Source organism: Neofelis nebulosa, chromosome 3 (assembly GCF_028018385.1).
Source record: "Neofelis nebulosa isolate mNeoNeb1 chromosome 3, mNeoNeb1.pri, whole genome shotgun sequence".
In the NCBI taxonomy this organism is placed as follows: domain Eukaryota; kingdom Metazoa; phylum Chordata; class Mammalia; order Carnivora; family Felidae; genus Neofelis; species Neofelis nebulosa.
Window position 1 is genome coordinate 64,228,380 of NC_080784.1, and position 18,014 is coordinate 64,246,393.

Below are 18,014 nucleotides of genomic sequence, written 5' to 3' on the forward strand. Positions count from 1 at the left end.
GAAAGTGTTGTGTGAGCCTTGCTTTCTGGGTAGCTACTGATTTAGAACTTTCTTCTCAAAAGCCTGTACATGACAAGGAGAAATTTTGGAGACCCATCCCCTGAGATTTTTATAGAAGATGCAAGTCTCCAGTGTAGTGAGCATAGTAGCCACAAGCACGGCTTCTGAAGTCAAAAGGCTAGCCCTGTGATCGTGAGTCACTTAACCTCTCAGACAATGCCCTCACAGAGAGGCGGAGAGAATGGCATTTGCCTCAGAGACTTAAATGAAACCATACATTAAAAGCTCATGGCAGAAGTCAGGGTATACATTAAGTGCTCAGTAAGTTAACTAGTATGAAAAGAATGAATGAGGTGAACCAAGGTGTTTAGCACCATTTCCAACAGTAGATGTCACCCTCCTCCCAAGTACTGAGTCAAAACGTCTGTGCATTCCATGAACATTAGAGAACAGAGGGTAGAGAATAAAATTTCCTACAGATAGCTTATAATTAAACAGCACGATTTTAAGTACAGCCCCCAAATCGCTGTTTGAGAATTAAGAGCTAACATTTTAAACCACGCCCACACAGGAAGGGAAAGGGATAGAAAGAATGAAAAGGGTCATATGGTCTAGGTACAAATTAGAAAACATGGTCTAGCAGAATGGTCTCAGTTCAACTTTCTGAATCCTTATTTGAATCTCTTTATGTTTGCAAAAGAAGGAAAAGAAACTTACCCAAAAATGGCTCCATATTATAAATAACAATTTGGCAGAATTATCAATTCTTTGAGTTGAAATCTAGGTATGAGATTAAATCAGCTCTAAAAAGTTTAGTTCTATTCTTCCATCTGCACAGAAAACATACACCTCAAAACAGAGAAAAGAGCTGACTCAATATCCTCCATCTTATTAGCTCAATGGAATTGCCTGCAATCATAGCCTTATAAATACATGTTGAAACTGCCAAAGAAGTTCAGCAAATGAAGCACTTAAAAAAGTAGAATTATTCCTTTTATTACAAAACTTAATAATTTAACGATTTCTGTACTTTTCTTTATAAGAATAAAAAAATGACAGCTGATACTCAAAACCGGAAACCAGATAATCAGACAAAAAACATCACATTTATTTCAACAGTTCAAAGTGCAAATACAGCAAGTCAGTCCACAATGTTTCAAGATACAGTTTTAAGTATAATGAAAACTTGATCTACAAAAATGAAAAGGTAAACAGCAGAAATAAAGCTCAATTTTTTTTAAAAATTCAAGTAACCCAAAAACCCTTAGACTAAAACATTCCACTTATGACGATTCAGAAATGCCTTCATTTATGGATACCAGTAATATTTTACAATCCAAAAGGACTTCTCAAAGAAAGAGAATCACCCAAAACCGGTCAGCTTAGGACAAGAGTGGAGGTTCTTGGTGCGGGCTCTCCCTGATTTGGCGGCCTCACTCACACTGTCAATTGATGTGGTCCAACCCATGATACTTTGAGGTTTAGGCAAATTCTAAAAAATGTGTGAAGTTCAATATGAGGCCAACACCCTGCTAAGAGTTTTTGAAACGGCCCCCATAGATTTAAAAGATTTTATAGACCAATTTTCACTTCAGGACTATGGTGTTATTGGGGGAAAGACATAGATTAATACTTCTTCCATTACTTCGCACCTTTCCGTAAGGTTAGCAACATGGCCTTTGAAACTTCCTTGTGACAATCGTCCTTCAGTATCTATTTACTTATTTCCACACATACAGAACTTTTATATAGAGTAGAAAAAGTTCCCACTAGGAAGATAATTAAAGGTTGTTAATGTTCCTTGTATCACCTGGCAGCCAAGACACGTTTATTTCTGCTCCGCAGAAGCAATGTTAGCTACTTGCTTCAATTCAGGAAAGTGTATCTTCAGAAAGGTTTAGATGAGATATTTATTTACTCGGTCTTTTTTCCAACCGTCTTCATCTTTTCATTATAGGCAATAAATTGAGAGTCTGTTCCAAAAATTCTATCCCACCATGTAAATGTTGAAGCATAATTTCCGATGAAGTTCATATGGTGGAAATCATGATGCCGAGAACCAGCATAGAAAGGGATCAGATTTAAAGGGTTGAGAGGAATGTCATAACCACTGAAATAAAAATGATAAAGATTATGAAGGAAATAAACCCACTTCAAATAACTGACATTTTCATTGACAGTCATCTGCCTGTTAACTAATTCGAGTAACATTCCATGTCACCTAAGTCACATTTATTTCCGACATGTTTACAAAGACAAAACCTCACAGAAAAATGGTACATATTCTAGAAACCATTTCAAGAAATTAAAATAAAAACCTTAATAGATCTTTGGAACTTAATTTGATATATCATGGGATCAGAGAGAGGGCTTATAGTAATGAATCTTTAGACACAGCCTTTCAAGAATTATTTTTCTTTTCTGTTTTAGAGGAGCTTTCTCACCACAGTTTGTAATGCCCATAAACGTATGTGTCCTTTAGGAAAAGTTAAATGAAAGGAGTGACTGGGGACTCCTGGGTGGCTCAGTCAGTTAAGTGTCCAACTTTTGATTTCAGCTCAGGTCACGATCTCACGCTTCATGAGATGGAGCCCCGCGTTGGGCTCTGTGCTGACACCACGGAGCCTGCTTGGAATTCTCTCCCTCCCTCTCTCTCAAAAGAAAATAAATAAACAAAAATTCTAAAAAACAAAACATATGTAACAAACAAGGCTAACATGAACCAAGAGGTTACAAGACATATAACCTAACAAAAATGGGCAAACGATATAAAAGGGTTACTCAAAGAAGACAAAACACATCGACTGATGAGCACACACAGACGCACAGCCTCTCAAGTCCCTGAAGAAATGCAGATCACAATACTGAAAACTCTTCAGTTCTCTTAAGGACAAAGAGTAAAGACTGTATCTATCTGGCTTGGAAGGTGTTGCGGGAGGGCAAGCATTCTCGTATATACTCCTCCTGGGGATGTAAATAGGGACCCTTTTGGAAGGCAGTTGGGCAGTATCAATCAAAATTTTATTTCACTTGACCAAGCAATACATGAGTACATTCTAACTGTAAAAATGACAACTGCCAGAGACAGGAATGTAAAAAAAAAAAAAAAAAAAGTTTATCTAATGATTATGTTCTCATGTTTCCTTTAAATAAAAATAACAAAACTAATGTGTCTTATTAGTCTGCTTAGAAAGATCGGGGCGCCCAGGGGAATCAGTCGGTTAAGCATCCGACTTTGGCTCAGGTCATAATCTCGTGGTTTGTGACTTCGAGCCCCACGTTGGGCTCTGTGCTGACCGCTCGGAGCCTGAAGCCTGCTTCAGATTCTGTGTCTCCCTCTCTCTCTGCCCCTTCCATGCTCATGCTCTGTCTCCAAATAATAAATAAACAGTAAAAAAAATTTTAAAAAAGATAATCTTACGACTGTGAAAACAAAGATATATTTTGATACCTTATACCTGAATAGAAACCATAGCTCACCTATGGACGTCAATAGTTTCCATCAAACGAATGGTCACCCATGCCCAAAGGAAAATGACATGATCACATAAAAGCATGATTCCAATAAAAAATCCAGTTCCAAGAATCAGAGTTTCCAAGGGATGTGCATATTCAGCTTCCATTCCAAATGGAGCCTAAAATAAATAGGTAAGAATTACTTAATGTGTTGTGACTGTTAATTTTATGTGTCAGCTTAGCTAGGCTACAGTGCCCAACAGTTTGATTGGTCAAATACCAGTCTGGATACTGTTGTGAAAGTACTTTTTTGATGTGACTAACATTTAACTGAGGAGACTTTGAGTAAAGGAGATTACTCTCCATACTGCAAGTGCTCTTTATCCAATCAGTCGAAGACCTTAAAAGCAAAGACTGAGGCTTCTCAAGGAAGAAAGGATTCTCAAGACTGAAATACAGAAACCCTGCTCAAATTTCCAGCCTGTGGTCTGTCCTACGCATTTCAGACTTGCCAGGCCCCACAATCACATGAGCCAATTCCCTAAAATAAATCTGTGTGTATCTCCTATTGATTTTGTTTCTCTGGAGAACCATGACTAATACATAACATTAAATATATTCTAATTTATTTATACATATGGTTTTATAATATTATATTGTTTCTTTATGTAATGACAGTATACCTAGCTGAAGATATATAAACAATAACCGTAATTCTCAATAAAAACATCTTTTTGTGGGGCCTGGATGGCTTAGTTGGTTGAGTTCAACTCTTGATTTCAGCTCATGATTTCACGGTTCATGAGTTTGAGCCCCGTGTTGGGCTCTGTGCTGACAGTGCGTAACCTGCTTGGGATTCTCTCTCCCTTTCTCTCTGACCCTCCCCTGCTTGCTCATGCGTGCGCGCGCTCTCTCTCTCTCTCTCAAAAATAAAGAAAACTTGAAGCAAACATCTTTTTGTTTCTACCAAACATCAAAAGGTCTAAAGATGTCCCTAATAAAATCTTAATAACTGCCTTTAATGGTGTTAGATAAAAACATTAAACAACTTAAACTCTAATTTTGGTTTATGCAGTTGAATTTGTTCTGCCCAGAAAAGGACACTTGATTTAGCAGACCCTGTCATCAGGATCAATGTGGAACACATTGACATAACCAGTTGGACAAAGGTACATGAAAGCAGTTCTGATCAAATCAGTTTTTGTGGAGGCCAGAATGAGGTGGAACTGTGTTAATCAAACAAGTCAGTAATTGTTTCAGAAGTTTAAAGATGAAAGGTTCATTGTTTTGGGATCCAATTTAAATGACTTTAACATCACTATGGCCTCTATTAATCTGCCACATACCAACTGTGATAGGATAGTGCTCTGGCCCCAAAGATGAGTGACTGAACTATTTCATATAACATTTTTCTTGAAAATTTATAGAACTGGTTGTATGTATGTATGTGCGTGTGTGTGTGTTATGGTCTTAACATGTTCATGCCAAATAAAAAGCAATACAAACATCACTGACAGTTTTTTAAAAGCTTGAAGAAAAACATTTTGCCTCTAATGGAAAACAAAAAAAATTCTAACATACCTGAAACTCATGATGAACTTTATGAATATATTTATATATTCTTTTATGATGTAAGAGTCTATGCAGAAAATAGTGCCAGGTATCTTCAATCACTGCGCAGCCTAAGCATTTTACCAACAGCAGACACCTTTAAGATGAAAATACTGTAATGAGTATACGATAACTTACTTAAACAATCTAGATTTTTCCTTGGGATCACTGCTTGAGGAATTACATGAAACCAAATACCCACCAACCACCTGACCTAACTGGATACACTGACCAGCAAACTCTCAGAACTGATAAGTACAACGTGACTATATTATAGCTGGTATTATAATACCTCTGAAGAAGGGGTAAAGAGATTGACACTGTAGCAATTCTAATTCATTTTTTAAAAATGCACATGTATAGGGGTGCCTGGCTGGTTCACCAGGTAGAACACATAACTCTTGATCTCAGGGTTGTGAGTTTGAGGTCCACATTGCTCCACTTAAAAAAAAAACCAAAAAACAAAAAACAAAAAAACTGAAAAAATTTCACATGTATAAAATCAGAGTTAAACAAAATCCAAAACATCTAGGAAAGGAATAATACTGATGAAGGACTTGAACTGAGATTATTAAGAGTTAAAATCATCACTTCTGTTCCACCAAAGAGAGGGTCATAAGAGCAAGGGGCAAAAACATTTTATATACAAATGAACACATACACAACGCTTTTATACGTTAAACATATATTACAAAGAAAAGAAAAAGTGTACACCTAATATTGGTATATCTGTATTTGGGTATGTCAGGAGCAAACAGTTGAACACAAATATTATTTGAACACAAATACTTGTGCTCAGATAATATATATGTGTCTATATGGACACAACTTTTATAAATCTCACAATTACTCTCTTCTCTTTTTATTCATTATGGACTTAAAATGTAACAGAGTTTTTCTTGGTTGAAGCATATGGATCTGTATACAGTCACATAAAGGGTGCTACTGAAACTTCTGATGTATGTAAGAAATCACTTTCCAATAAAATATTACATTAAAATAGAGAGACATAAAAAATGGGAACATTTTAAGTTTCTACTAATGGTTTACTTTTCTACATTGTATTTACTTCTAAAGTTTAGAATAAACATTAACCAAATGAAGAAAGAAGATCAACATTAAGGATATTTTAACTAGATAAGAAACCATGACTGAGTATCAAAATCAAATCTTTATCTACATACCATCTTGGCATTCTTTCCCAATCATAAGGAATATTAAAATACTCTGTAAAATAATAAGTTCCACATATCAAAGGAAGCTGGATACAAAAGTGATTAAAGAGAAGTACTTTAAAACATTTCCACTGGTTTTCCCATGTTTCTGGTTTATCCTAGGGAGAAAAATCGTAGTATTTAGTATTGTGTCGGTAATTTGACCTGAAAATCAGAGTGAATTCTAATTATTTCTGTAATGTTTCTATGTGACCTTAATTCTACATTATTTAATTAATCTTATATTACAGTGACTATGTTGCAATAAGCAAGGGCCAGGAATCACAGTACCCTCCCCTTCTAAATTCTTGACAACTATGGTAATGAGTTAAAATAGGTGAAGAAACTGTTCCCAAACAAACCCAGGAATAAAGGTCACAAACAAACTGAAAAAAAAAAAACAAAACAAAAAAACACCACACTGTGAATCACTCTTCCGTCTTTGCTGCCCACAGAGCCCTCACTTCTGTCAGCAGGAATTTCAGAGAAGACATGTGTTATGCTGAGATCACAGGCAGGTTCTCCCAGCTGTCATACAGACCGCACTGGAAACCTGGATTACGGAGGTGAAGTGATGCCTCCAGCCATTTAGCGGTACTCAGAAATAAGTGTATTCCCAGAAATAAGTGGATTTTTGTCATTTCCAATGACAGAATTATAACTCTCTGAGCTGGAAGAACGTCAGAAATGAGTCCGGTGGTTCCCAAAGAATGGAGAGCTACTGCCCACAGATGACGACATTCAGAGATGAAAGTCAAAATGAGAAAAGTGAGATCAATGTTGTAAAAATGTTCAGAAAACCTCATCAGGATATCGACTTGGTTAGCAAGCCACATAAAAGAATCTAAACTTATTCGATTTAAAGGGCTGCAGTTAGATAAGAAAAGGTGCTTCTGGTTTCATAAAAAGACGGTGATAATATATAATAGTTATTGCTTTGTTTTGCACGTCCTTACTTAAAAATCCAGACAGCTGCCAGTCAAACTTTTTTAACTAAACCATAATATCCCAAGCAAGGAAACTACTGCTCAGTAGTAGAAGCCCAGAGAGGTCTGCTACCTTGCCCAGGATCACACGGGCAGGGACCCGAACTAGGACTAACTAAAATCTAGGTCTCCAGTTCTGGTCTTAAAATTCTCTTTTTTGTTGCTCTTAAAATTCCTTGAGTTATCCTCTCTAACAAAAAAAAAGAAAAAGCATTTAATAGATAACCAATCTAGAGAGCCAGCCTCCAATCCTAGGGCCACCATCACTAGCTAACTAGCTCTGAGATGCTCACAACTCTGTTTCCTCAACAATAAAATGAAGGGATTAGACAAGATAATTATTAATTAGCTATCTCTACTCTGAGATTATCTGACCTCCTTACTCCAAACCTCCAGTCTGTGATTGGGGACAAAATAAATTAAAGAGCCTAGCTTGGGCAAATTTTCCCTACAAATTCCATTTAACAGACTTTTAATATGCTAGCTTGAATGTGATACCCTAATTTAGCTGCAGAAATTAACACACAAATCAGTCAACTATAAAATCACATGGTTAAAATGTACATAAATTAGTTTAAAAGAAAATGAACAATGGGGGAGCCTGGGTAGATAATGAACAATGGGGGAGCCTGGGGTGGGGGGGTGGTGGGGGTGGGGTGGTGGTAATCTGCTTGGAATTCTCTCCCTCCTCTCTCTGGCCCTCCCCTTGCTAGCTCTCTCTCAAAATAAATAAATAAATAAATATTAGAAAAAAAGATAGTGAACAATCAAAAACTCCTACCTAGTGGAACATCAGAGTTTACTGCATTTTACACTTTATATATCACTGCATCCTAATATGAAGGAATACCATTATTAGGACAATCGAATGTTTTTAGTATACGCGTCCCTGAGGAAAACTGCTAGAGAACTATGAAGACGTGATGTTCTGTAAATTTCCCTCTCACCAGTGAGCACGCGCACTGACTATCCCCTAGTCTATCCTGTTTGAAACTGCTCTCCTCACTGCCAGCAACCTTCTTCCTGTGCCCACAAACAAGGGTTTCAGGGCTTTTGCCTTCAAAATGCATAAACCTGTAATTAACTGTACTGATTCTGTTGCTTGTTTTTAAACCCTTTTATGAGAACTTGTACTGATTTACCAACACAGTTCATTTTGGTATCAAAAAGCTCAAAGCAGGGATTTTGATGGTGTTGAACCTCAAAGGAAGACAAGACAGCATGAGGCCATATACCGGCCCTTTCCATTTCTGTTTCTAAGTCCACCTGTAACCAACTAGACAATTACTTGTACGGTCTTTTGCCACCTTTTAAAGTCATTCATAAAACACTGACTGAAAAAGGTCTTCTTCTCTCTGGAAAAGTGACCACCTTCTGACCAGTGAGTCAAGTGCGGAGGGCAGAAGGAGGCCAGGGACACTCTGGCCTGGCCAGACATACCATGATTCAGCCCTATAAGCAAACAAATCAAGAGGTGACACACTCTAGTCAGAATCATCCCAAACATGCATGAAGACAGACATCCAAATTGAACTCTGCCTTTCAAAGCAGGCCCTGTTATAAAAAGCATTTTGGAACTTCTGTCCTTAATTTAGGGTAAGAGAATACTCCCCTTTGGGCATGTCCCTTTTTCCTTCCTCTCCAATCTTTTTGTTCTTCCCTTGGCTTACAGTCTAGTTGCCTGATCGCCTGCAGTATCCCCGGACAGGATCAATGATGGCCTTTGTGTGAGCACTTAAACTCACTGGGAGAGGCAGCGGGGCAAACAGACCCATGGGGGAGAATGTGCACACCGCCTGCCACCTGATGGGTACTTAGTAAGTGCAAATTAGTCTCCACAAAGGAACACTCTCAAATGTTCTACCAAGACCACGTGTCCTTGAGTTTTAGTCTGGCATGACTTTTTAGAAAAGTAAACAGCAAGCATTAGAAACTATCATGGGTTTGCCAAGTGCTGATAAAGCATCTCTAATAAGCTAGTCCAGACTCTTTGCTGGGACCCCTGTCACACTCTAGTTGACACTCTGGTAGAGCTCACCATTTTCCCTGTGATTAAAACTGAAAAGCAGCACTGTGTATATCTCAACACTTTGTCACGCACGGTGGGATCTCAAGAAATTTAGTGCACTAAAACAAGTATCTAGAAACTAGGGGCCTCAGGACTTCCTCATTTGGGATGACATGAATGCTGCTCAACCACTACCATATTATTTAAGGAAAAAACAAAACGTTTAATAACCCCAATCAAGATCTTAGAATATTAACATACACTTAGCAGCTGAGACATCAGGGGTAGGAGCGAATTGCAAATTATCTACAAATCCCCATAACTTTCCTTTCCAGCTAGTTTAAGAGATTAAAATTTCTAAGCCCAAATTAGACAAATATCACATCTAATGAAAGCATAATTTAACAAATTATTCTTGAAACATTAGCAATAACAATCTAGGGCTGTGCTGTCCAATATGGTAGAACTAGAAATGTGTGGCTATTGAACGTTTTAAATATGGCTAGTCCAAACTGAGATGGGCCAAAATTAATGTAAAATACACAATTGATTTCAGTCTTATTGTGAGAATAAGAACATAAAATATCTCATTAAGTACTTTTATACTGATTACTTAAGATAATAGTTTAGATTTACTGTATTAAATGAAGCATAATACTAAAATTAATTCCCCTATTTCTTTATACTTTTTTATGTATTCTATCAGAAAATATAAAATTATGCATGTTCCTTCACTGAATTTCCATCGGACAGCCGTGATCTAGATTCTCTCAGAACAAAGTTATATTTACTTTTAAAACCTTCCACATCAACGATAACATTGCATTGTAAGTCCATCACACTCACCTTCTGAATTTTGTACTTTTTCATGTAAGGTATAAATTGAAACAAAAATCCAGGTAAACAGAACAAGAAATAAAGCGCCTCATGAACTATCAAAGATCCCCATGTTGCAATCTGGAATTTCGTGTAATTATTCAACATATAGTTCCAAGCATTTTTAAATGGTTCTTGTAGAGGGTTCTCAGGTAACAGGGAATCTACATACTCCACAGCCAAGGATGCCGAACTAAAGATGCTGATACTTTCATTTGTTGCCATTTTCCAAATCTCTGCAGAAAGCCTTAGAATTCTGTAAAAATAGACAAATAAATACATAAAACAGTGAAATTTCAGCAAAATAATTTTTAAAATTCATCTTCTGATAATTTTTAAAACAACAAATAAATACTAAAGAAGTACCAATTCTCAGATCCTAAACATGTGATTAAAAAAAAAAAGTCAACTACTAGATGTCATCACCGTGTCCATTTGAGGACACTGATTTAAAAGCCACACGTTAAGTTTCAAGAGCAGGATCTAAAAGAACACTGGACCACGTTAAGTTTCAAGAGCAGGATCTAAAAGAACACTGGACAAAGAATTTCAGACTATATTTATTTATTTATTTATTTTCAATATATGAAATTTATTGTCAAATTGGTTTCCATACAACACCCAGTGCTCATCCCAAAAAGTGCCCTCCTCAATGCCCATCACTCACCCTCCGTGTGTTCTCAGTTTTTAAGAGTCTCTTATGCTTTGGCTCTCTCCCACTCTAACCTCTTTTTTTTTTTTTTTCCTCCCCCTCCCCCATGGGTTTCTGTTAAGTTTCTCAGGATCCATATAAGAGTGAAACCATATGGTATCCGTCTTTCTCTGTATGGCTTATTTCACTTAGCATCACACTCTCCAGTTCCATCCACGTTGCTACAAAGGGCCAGATTTCATTCTTTCTCATTGCCATGTAGTACTCCATTGTGTATATAAACCACAATTTCTTTATCCATTCATCAGTTGATGGACATTTAGGCTCTTTCCATAATTTGGCTATTGTTGAGAGTGCTGCTATAAACATTTGGGTAAAAGTGCCCCTATGCATCAGCACTCCTGTATCCCTTGGATAAATTCCTAGCAGTGCTATTGCTGGGTCATAGGGTAGGTCTATTTTTAATTTTCTGAGGAACCTCCACACTGCTTTCCAGAGCGGCTGCACCAGTTTGCATTCCCACCAACAGTGCAAGAGGGTTCCCGTTTCTCCACATCCTCTCCAGCATCTATAGTCTCCTGATTTGTTCATTTTGGCCACTCTGACTGGCGTGAGGTGATATCTGAGTGTGGTTTTGATTTCTATTTCCCTGATGAGGAGCGACGTTGAGCATCTTTTCATGTGCCTGTTGGCCATCCAGATGTCAGACTATCTTTATTTTTTTTATTTTTTTTTTTTCCTTTTATTTTTTTTTTATTTTTTATTTTTTTTCTTTTTATTTATTTATTTATTTATTTATTTATTTTTTAATATATGAAATTTACTGTCAAATTGGTTTCCATACAACACCCAGTGCTCATCCCAAAAGGTGCCCTCCTCAATACCCATCACCCACCCTGCCCTCCCTCCCACCCCCCATCAACCCTCAGTTTGTTCTCAGTTTTTAACAGTCTCTTATGCTTTGGCTCTCTCCCACTCTAACCTCTTTTTTTTTTTTTTTTCCCTCAGACTATCTTTAAAGAGACTTTTCAGTGTGGTCTCCTTGGAAAAACTTGTAATTTCAATTAGCAATAATGGAGTTTGAGTGTCACTTAAAACCAAAAAAAAAAAAAAAAAAAATCTGCCAAATAAGACTACATAAAAATTAAATACTTCTGACTGGGGAATAAATAATTATAAGTAAAGTCAAAGATCGAATGACAAACTGGAAAAAATATTTCCAACACTCATGACAAAAGGCTGCCAAGTGTGCTTTAAAGAAAGACTAAAAACCCAACAGAACAATGCCAAAAGACATTCCCAAGGAGTTTATGGAAAAATAAATATAATACAAATGTTCACTAAACAAATATGCAGCTCAGTTCCACTCAAAGAAATACATCCTAAACCAAAAATCTTTAAAAGTTTCATGGTGCTCAGGACCCAATATCGGAAACACACTTTGGGGGAACAGGCATCATTATACATTGCTAATGGAAGGATTAGTATGTCTGAGGAAAAATTCACAGTATTTGTCACAATTAAAAATAAATACACCCTTTGATCCAGCAATTTTCTTACTCAGGTACACTAAGACTGAAGGAAGCATTGCTTATAGCAGCCAAAACAAAGAAAAAAGAAAAACAACATAAATAAGTCCATCAACAAGAAAGGAGTTAAATAAACCCTAAGTCCTTTCACAGGCAATTATACAGCCACTTAAAAGAACAAGGAAAATCTGTATGTTCTTCATAGAAGGATGTCTAAGATACAATGTTAAATGAAACAGCAGGTTGCAGAATAATACCCATAAACAAGAGCCCCCCCACTTTGTTTTTGTGAAAACGTTATATATTTATCTGTGTGTGTGCACACGTGTGTACACACACACACACACACACACACACACACACACACACACACACACGATGTATGGAAGGATATCCAGGAAACAATTGAGAGTGGTGACCTTTAGAGGAAGAGATCAAGAGGAAAAGATGCACACTCTTGTCCATGTGCACACACGGGATGAGGGGCGGTGAGACGGGAGGAGAAAAATTCTACTTTCCATTTTATACCTTTTTGCAATTATAATTTTCTCATGAATATACTTTACCTATATAATAAATAAGCACAACGGGTCATGAAATCAAAAAAGAAAAACTTACAAAGAATGTTACTTTCCTAAAAATGTTCCCTGTTGTTCCTAATGTGCAAATTATGAAGGACAACTTTAAAGACAAATTGTTTAAAGCCTCAGAAGCATTCTTTTTTTTTTTTTAATGTTTATTTATTTTTGAAGCAGAAAGAGAAAGACAGTGTGAGCAGAGGAGGAGCAGAGAGAATCCGAAGCAGCTCCAGGCTCTGAGCTGCCAGCACAGAGCCCGACACGGAGCTAGAACACGAACGGTGAGATCATCACCTGAGCCGAAGCCGGACGCTTAACCCACTGAGTCACCCAGGCGCCCCAGAAGCACTCTTAATAGTGCTCAAAATGCCCCACTCCCAATGCTGACCTCTCACTGTGCCTCACAGAGGATACTGGGGAGCTCAGTCAACTTTCTCAGGTCTCTGAATTCACTTTGTATCCTTAGTTCTTTTGTCCTACTCATTCTCAAATGGCTTATACTATGGGACTACAGTTACATCCTGGCCATTCCAACCTCAAAATTTCTCTTTTCTCACTCACCCTCTCTGAGAGTGACTAGTGTTTTGTTCCCTTCTTACCTTAAGAACTAGTCTGTCACTTATCCTTTCTTACTTTTCATCTTGCCCTCTTCACTGAGTCCATTCCTTCAAGTTTAGAAAACATACTCATGTCTTCATACTCGTACTTTCACAAGAAAGTCTTCCTTTCTTGTGAAAAGTTTTCCTAACCTGTATCCCCCACTTCCCCAAGCCACTGTCCCACTTTTCTTCTTTGAACCAACCTCTTTTTTCTCTAGGGAGAAATCAACAAAAAGCCTCTCCCTGCTTTGTTTGCATCCAAACACGTCACTCAACCACTTGCAATCTAGCTCCCATTCACGCCAAGGTGTCTTCAGTCTCCTAACTCACAAGATAAAAGTCATTCCAATCCTCATTTTTCATGAGATCATCACCAAATTTGACAATGCTTAACCAACATCACTTAGTAGCTGTGTGACGTTAAGCAAGTTATAGAACCTCTCTGAACCTCAGTTTTATCATCTGCAAAATGTACAGAATAGTAACTAGAAGGTGGGATCTTTTCATAATGTATGTGTATGTTTATATATATATATGATATATATATCATATACATATATAGCATTTATATATATATCTCATATATGAGATATATAGAGAGAGATACACATATCACTACAATGTACACCTTAAATATCTTACCTGTCAATTATACCTCAATAAAGCTGAAAAAAGAAAAATAGTTTTAATGAGTCCAAGACATAATACACGTGAAGTACTTAACTTAGGACCTGACACACAGTAGCTAAGCTAACAATAATTGAGCACTTCCTATATGCCAGGAACTGTGTTCTAAGAGCGCTACATGCTCTCTCTATATTAAAGACTTTAATTCTTCACAAAGCAGGTGATTTTATTATTTCCATCTTATAAATGAAAAACTGAGGTTTAGAAAGAGTAATCAACTTCTTTTTTAATGTTTATTTATTTTGAGACAGAGAGAGCATGGGGGGGGGGGGGGGCGTGCAATGAAAGAGGGAGACACAGAATCTGAAACAGGCTCCAGGCTCTGAAAGGTCAGCACAGAACCCAATGCGAGGCTCGAACCCACAAACCGTGAGATCATGACCTGAACCGAAGTTGGTCTTTCAACCAACTGAGCCACCCAGGTGCCCCAGAGTGAGCAACTTTCTTAACCCAAGTTACAAAAATACTAACTGGGGGAGATTATGCTCTCATTCACTATGGTCTATTGTAATCATCAATAATAAAGCATACAACAGGGGAGCCTGGGTGGCTCAGTCTGTTAAGTGTCCGACTTCAGCTCAGGTCATGATTTCAGTTGGTGGGTTGGAGCCCTGCGTCGGGTTCTGTGCTGACAGCTTGGAGCCTGGAGCCTGCTTTGGATTCTGTGTCTCCCTCTCTGCCCCTCCCCTGCTCACGCTGTCTCCTTCAAAAATAAATAAACATTGGGGCACCTGGGTGGCTCAGTCGGTTAAGCGTCCGACTTCGGCTCAGGTCACGATCTCGCGGTCCGTGAGTTCCAGCCCCGCGTCGGGCTCTGGGTTGACGGCTCAGAGCCTGGAGCCTGCTTCCGATTCTGTGTCTCCCTCTCTCTCTGCCCCTCCCCTGTTCATGCTCTGTCTCTGTCTCAAAAATAAATAAACATTAAAAAAAAATTTTTTTTAAAAACAAAAATAAACATTAAAAAAATTTTTGCTAAAAAGAAATTATCTATAGTATCTATAGTCTTTCTGTCCCTAGCCCTTTCTCCTAAACTCCAGGTTCTGATTATCTAAAACTCTACCGGCCATCTTCAATTACACAGTTCAGAGTTCCATCAAACTCAACATGCCCCAAAATTCAGCCAACTGCTCCCTGTAACCCTGCCCAAATATTCTATCTTCCTTAACCTCTAATTTGGGGAACTGCACCATCATCTACTTAGTCATCTCTGAAAGAATGTTCCCGGTCTCTCCTCTGCTGCCTAGGTCAAGCCTTCAAACTTACCCCCAATTTAGAGACTTGGTGTAATTCAGGGGTTTACTCTCCCAACACAGGAAAGGAGAGTTGGATACATCTTTGCCAAATGAACAAAACCAAAAAACTAGGAATTAAACTTAAGGAGAGGGGAGGGGAAATAAAGAGTTCTTTTCCCTTTTCTCATCCTTGTGCAACCTGATTGGGAGCCTGCTCCATTCTCAGGAAGAAAAAAAAATGAGTTATCTGTGTATTCTCTGAGAAACTCTGAAGTTTGGCTGAGCACGGTCGGCCCAGTGTCCGTCCTTTGGCCCATATACCTTGGCTGAGCCCGGACTGCAGCAAACAGTTCCCTCGTTGGCTGGCGTTGCCCAATCTCTTAGCTTGCCCTCCTTAAACACTACCTTTAAGGTACAACGGCAGGGTCTAGCTAAACAGCAGAGTTAACCCCCTTCTTTAAAAAAGATGTCAAAGGGGGCGCCTGGGTGGCGCAGTCGGTTAAGCGTCCGGCTTCAGCCAGGTCACGATCTCACGGTCCGTGAGTTCGAGCCCCGCGTCAGGCTCTGGGCTGATGGCTCAGAGCCTGGAGCCTGTTTCCGATTCTGTGTCTCCCTCTCTCTGTCCCTCCCCCGTTCATGCTCTGTCTCTCTCTGTCCCAAAAATAAATAAACGTTGAAAAAAAAAATTAAAAAAAAAAAAAAAAAAAGATGTCAAGGGAATGCATCCCTGAAAGATAAAAACCAAGGCCCTGAGCGAGGCGAAACAGGCCCTGCCAGGCCTTCACTCTTCACCTCTCTTATCTCCCACCTTCCCGCTGTATTCTCACACTTCACGTGTAACGGGCACAACACTCCCTTGTCGGTAACGTCCGCCATCCAACTCCTATTCATCCTTCAGTGACCTCTCAGACTCCCTTCCCAACCCCACTACCTCCACTGCACATACGCAAGAGACCTTATCTCCCCAGTAGTGCTTCTGCTTTTGCAAAACTTTCATCACTCCCTCACCCTGTGAACTATCTCCTAATATATCCCGTCTTCGGATGACTGTAAACTTTTAAAGGGCAAGAACCATGCCCCAGCCTAAATTCATCATTTGAGATTGCACACGGCTTTCACCTGTTCCCCTTGCCTTCCGTCCTCGCAGCGGGCGCTGGCGCCCTGCGAGCGCGCATCCACGGCCCACCCCGCTCCCCTCAATACCACGGGGCAGCTGGCCGGAGCCCTCCCGCTCCCCCTTCCTGGCCTACCAGTCTCACCTGGACGACCGCGCGGGAACTGCGGGCCACCGTCACCCAGACTCCACCAGGTGCTGCACCTTCGGAACCTGCCTTTCCGGCTCGAGGGTGGAGCTAAGAGGCCGAGGCGGCTTCTTTTGCTGTTATTGGCTTGCGAGGGCTCCCAACCCTCCTTCTCCGCGCTGTGATTGGTCCTTGCAGTAGGCGGACTCGTGTGACTCGCGTGAACAAATCCCTGGCGGTCCCAGCCATTGGCTCTGCGAATGGAGTGAGGATAGTGAGACCGAGGCGTCTAGCCAGTAGCCAGCGCCGCAGCGCGCCTGGAGGCGGGGAAGCGCGAGGACGCGTGACGGCGTGAGGGGGCGGACACTACCACCACTAGAGAGCCGCTGCAAGGAGTTGCCTTGGCAACCGCGGTTCTTGAGGAGTTGCTGCCGGCCCCCGCGCAGTCCCTGGAAGAGGGTACCAGGCCGCCCTCCGCGCGACTTTAAAATGTGACTTGTGTAGCAGTCGCTTGGCAAAAACCTGGGAAGAAAAAGTATAAATGAGTTTTAAGATCTGTTTTGACGGTTTCTTTACAGACAGCCTTGCCTCCCTCTGCTCTACCTTGGATCTAGATCATTCTTCTTCCTTGTTTCCCCAGCCCCAGTGTCCCTTAATAACCCCCTATATGTGGAAGATGGAGAATTTCAAACGCAATATATCTCCTGTGATCATCTAAAGAGTTATGATTACCCCCATTTTCAGATGAGAAAACACGAAGCTCAGAAAAGTTTAGCAAATGGTTTGACTTGGCAGACGGCTGCTCCCTGGGGTGTTTAGGCGTCAATCTAGCCCATAGGCCGTGACCTGAGAACGCCCACGTGGTGTACGTGGTGTAATCCAGGTGTGGGACAAACGGGCAGAGAGCTTGATGCGCTTACAACTTTTCGGGAGCCCTAGCCTCGTCTCCGCCATGTGTCAACAGTAAAATACTTGTGTACGAGGCAATAAGAGTCGTGTGTACAGATGGTGTAATAGTATACGAATTTAAACAGGGCCTTCTAAAAATTCGCACAAAGGCACCATTTGGGCTAGGTGAAAGCACTTGCTATTCAGTAGTTTCTGGAAACAGGATGCCGTTGTTTCTCTCAGGGCTATGCTCAAACTGGTGCTTCTGCCTGAAGTACTCAGCCATCTCTTCCCTTACCCATCACCCATCAACTCAGGCACTATCAGCTTGAGGAAGTCCCCTTTTGGTGGATGTCTCTCGATAAGTTCAGTGACTCTCTCGTCTAACTGTCCCATGTCTGACAACCACGTTCTCTGTAAAGTATCAGGACAGCGAGGTCAAATCAAATGAAAAGCA

General features: G+C 39.8%; 1 protein-coding gene across 1 annotated transcript; it reads right to left on the reverse strand.

Moving 5' to 3' along the window:
- Nucleotides 1-1,087: 1,087 nt before the first annotated feature.
- Nucleotides 1,088-16,838, reverse strand: MSMO1 (methylsterol monooxygenase 1). Its single transcript, XM_058720963.1, has 6 exons — nt 16,688-16,838; nt 10,122-10,407; nt 6,252-6,400; nt 5,038-5,164; nt 3,481-3,635; nt 1,088-2,110 (listed from the first exon to the last, which is right to left on the reverse strand). The coding sequence occupies exons 2-6, from the start codon at nt 10,374-10,376 to the stop codon at nt 1,915-1,917; spliced, it is 882 nt and encodes a 293-aa protein (XP_058576946.1). The 5' UTR covers nt 10,377-10,407; nt 16,688-16,838; the 3' UTR covers nt 1,088-1,914.
- Between the last annotated feature and the right edge of the window lie 1,176 nt (nt 16,839-18,014).

What these genes read in the sequence shown, in the direction of transcription:
- MSMO1 (XM_058720963.1), bottom strand. Translation starts at nt 10,376, where the DNA reads ATGGCAACAAATGAAAGTATCAGCATCTTTAGTTCGGCATCCTTGGCT. An exon ending in TGGGAAAGAATGCCAAGATG is followed by an intron (nt 5,165 to 6,251) that starts GTATGTAGATAA and finishes TTCATCTTAAAG; the next exon opens with GTGTCTGCTGTTGGTAAAAT. An exon ending in GAAACTATTGACGTCCATAG is followed by an intron (nt 2,111 to 3,480) that starts GTGAGCTATGGT and finishes TTTTTATTTCAG; the next exon opens with TGGTTATGACATTCCTCTCA.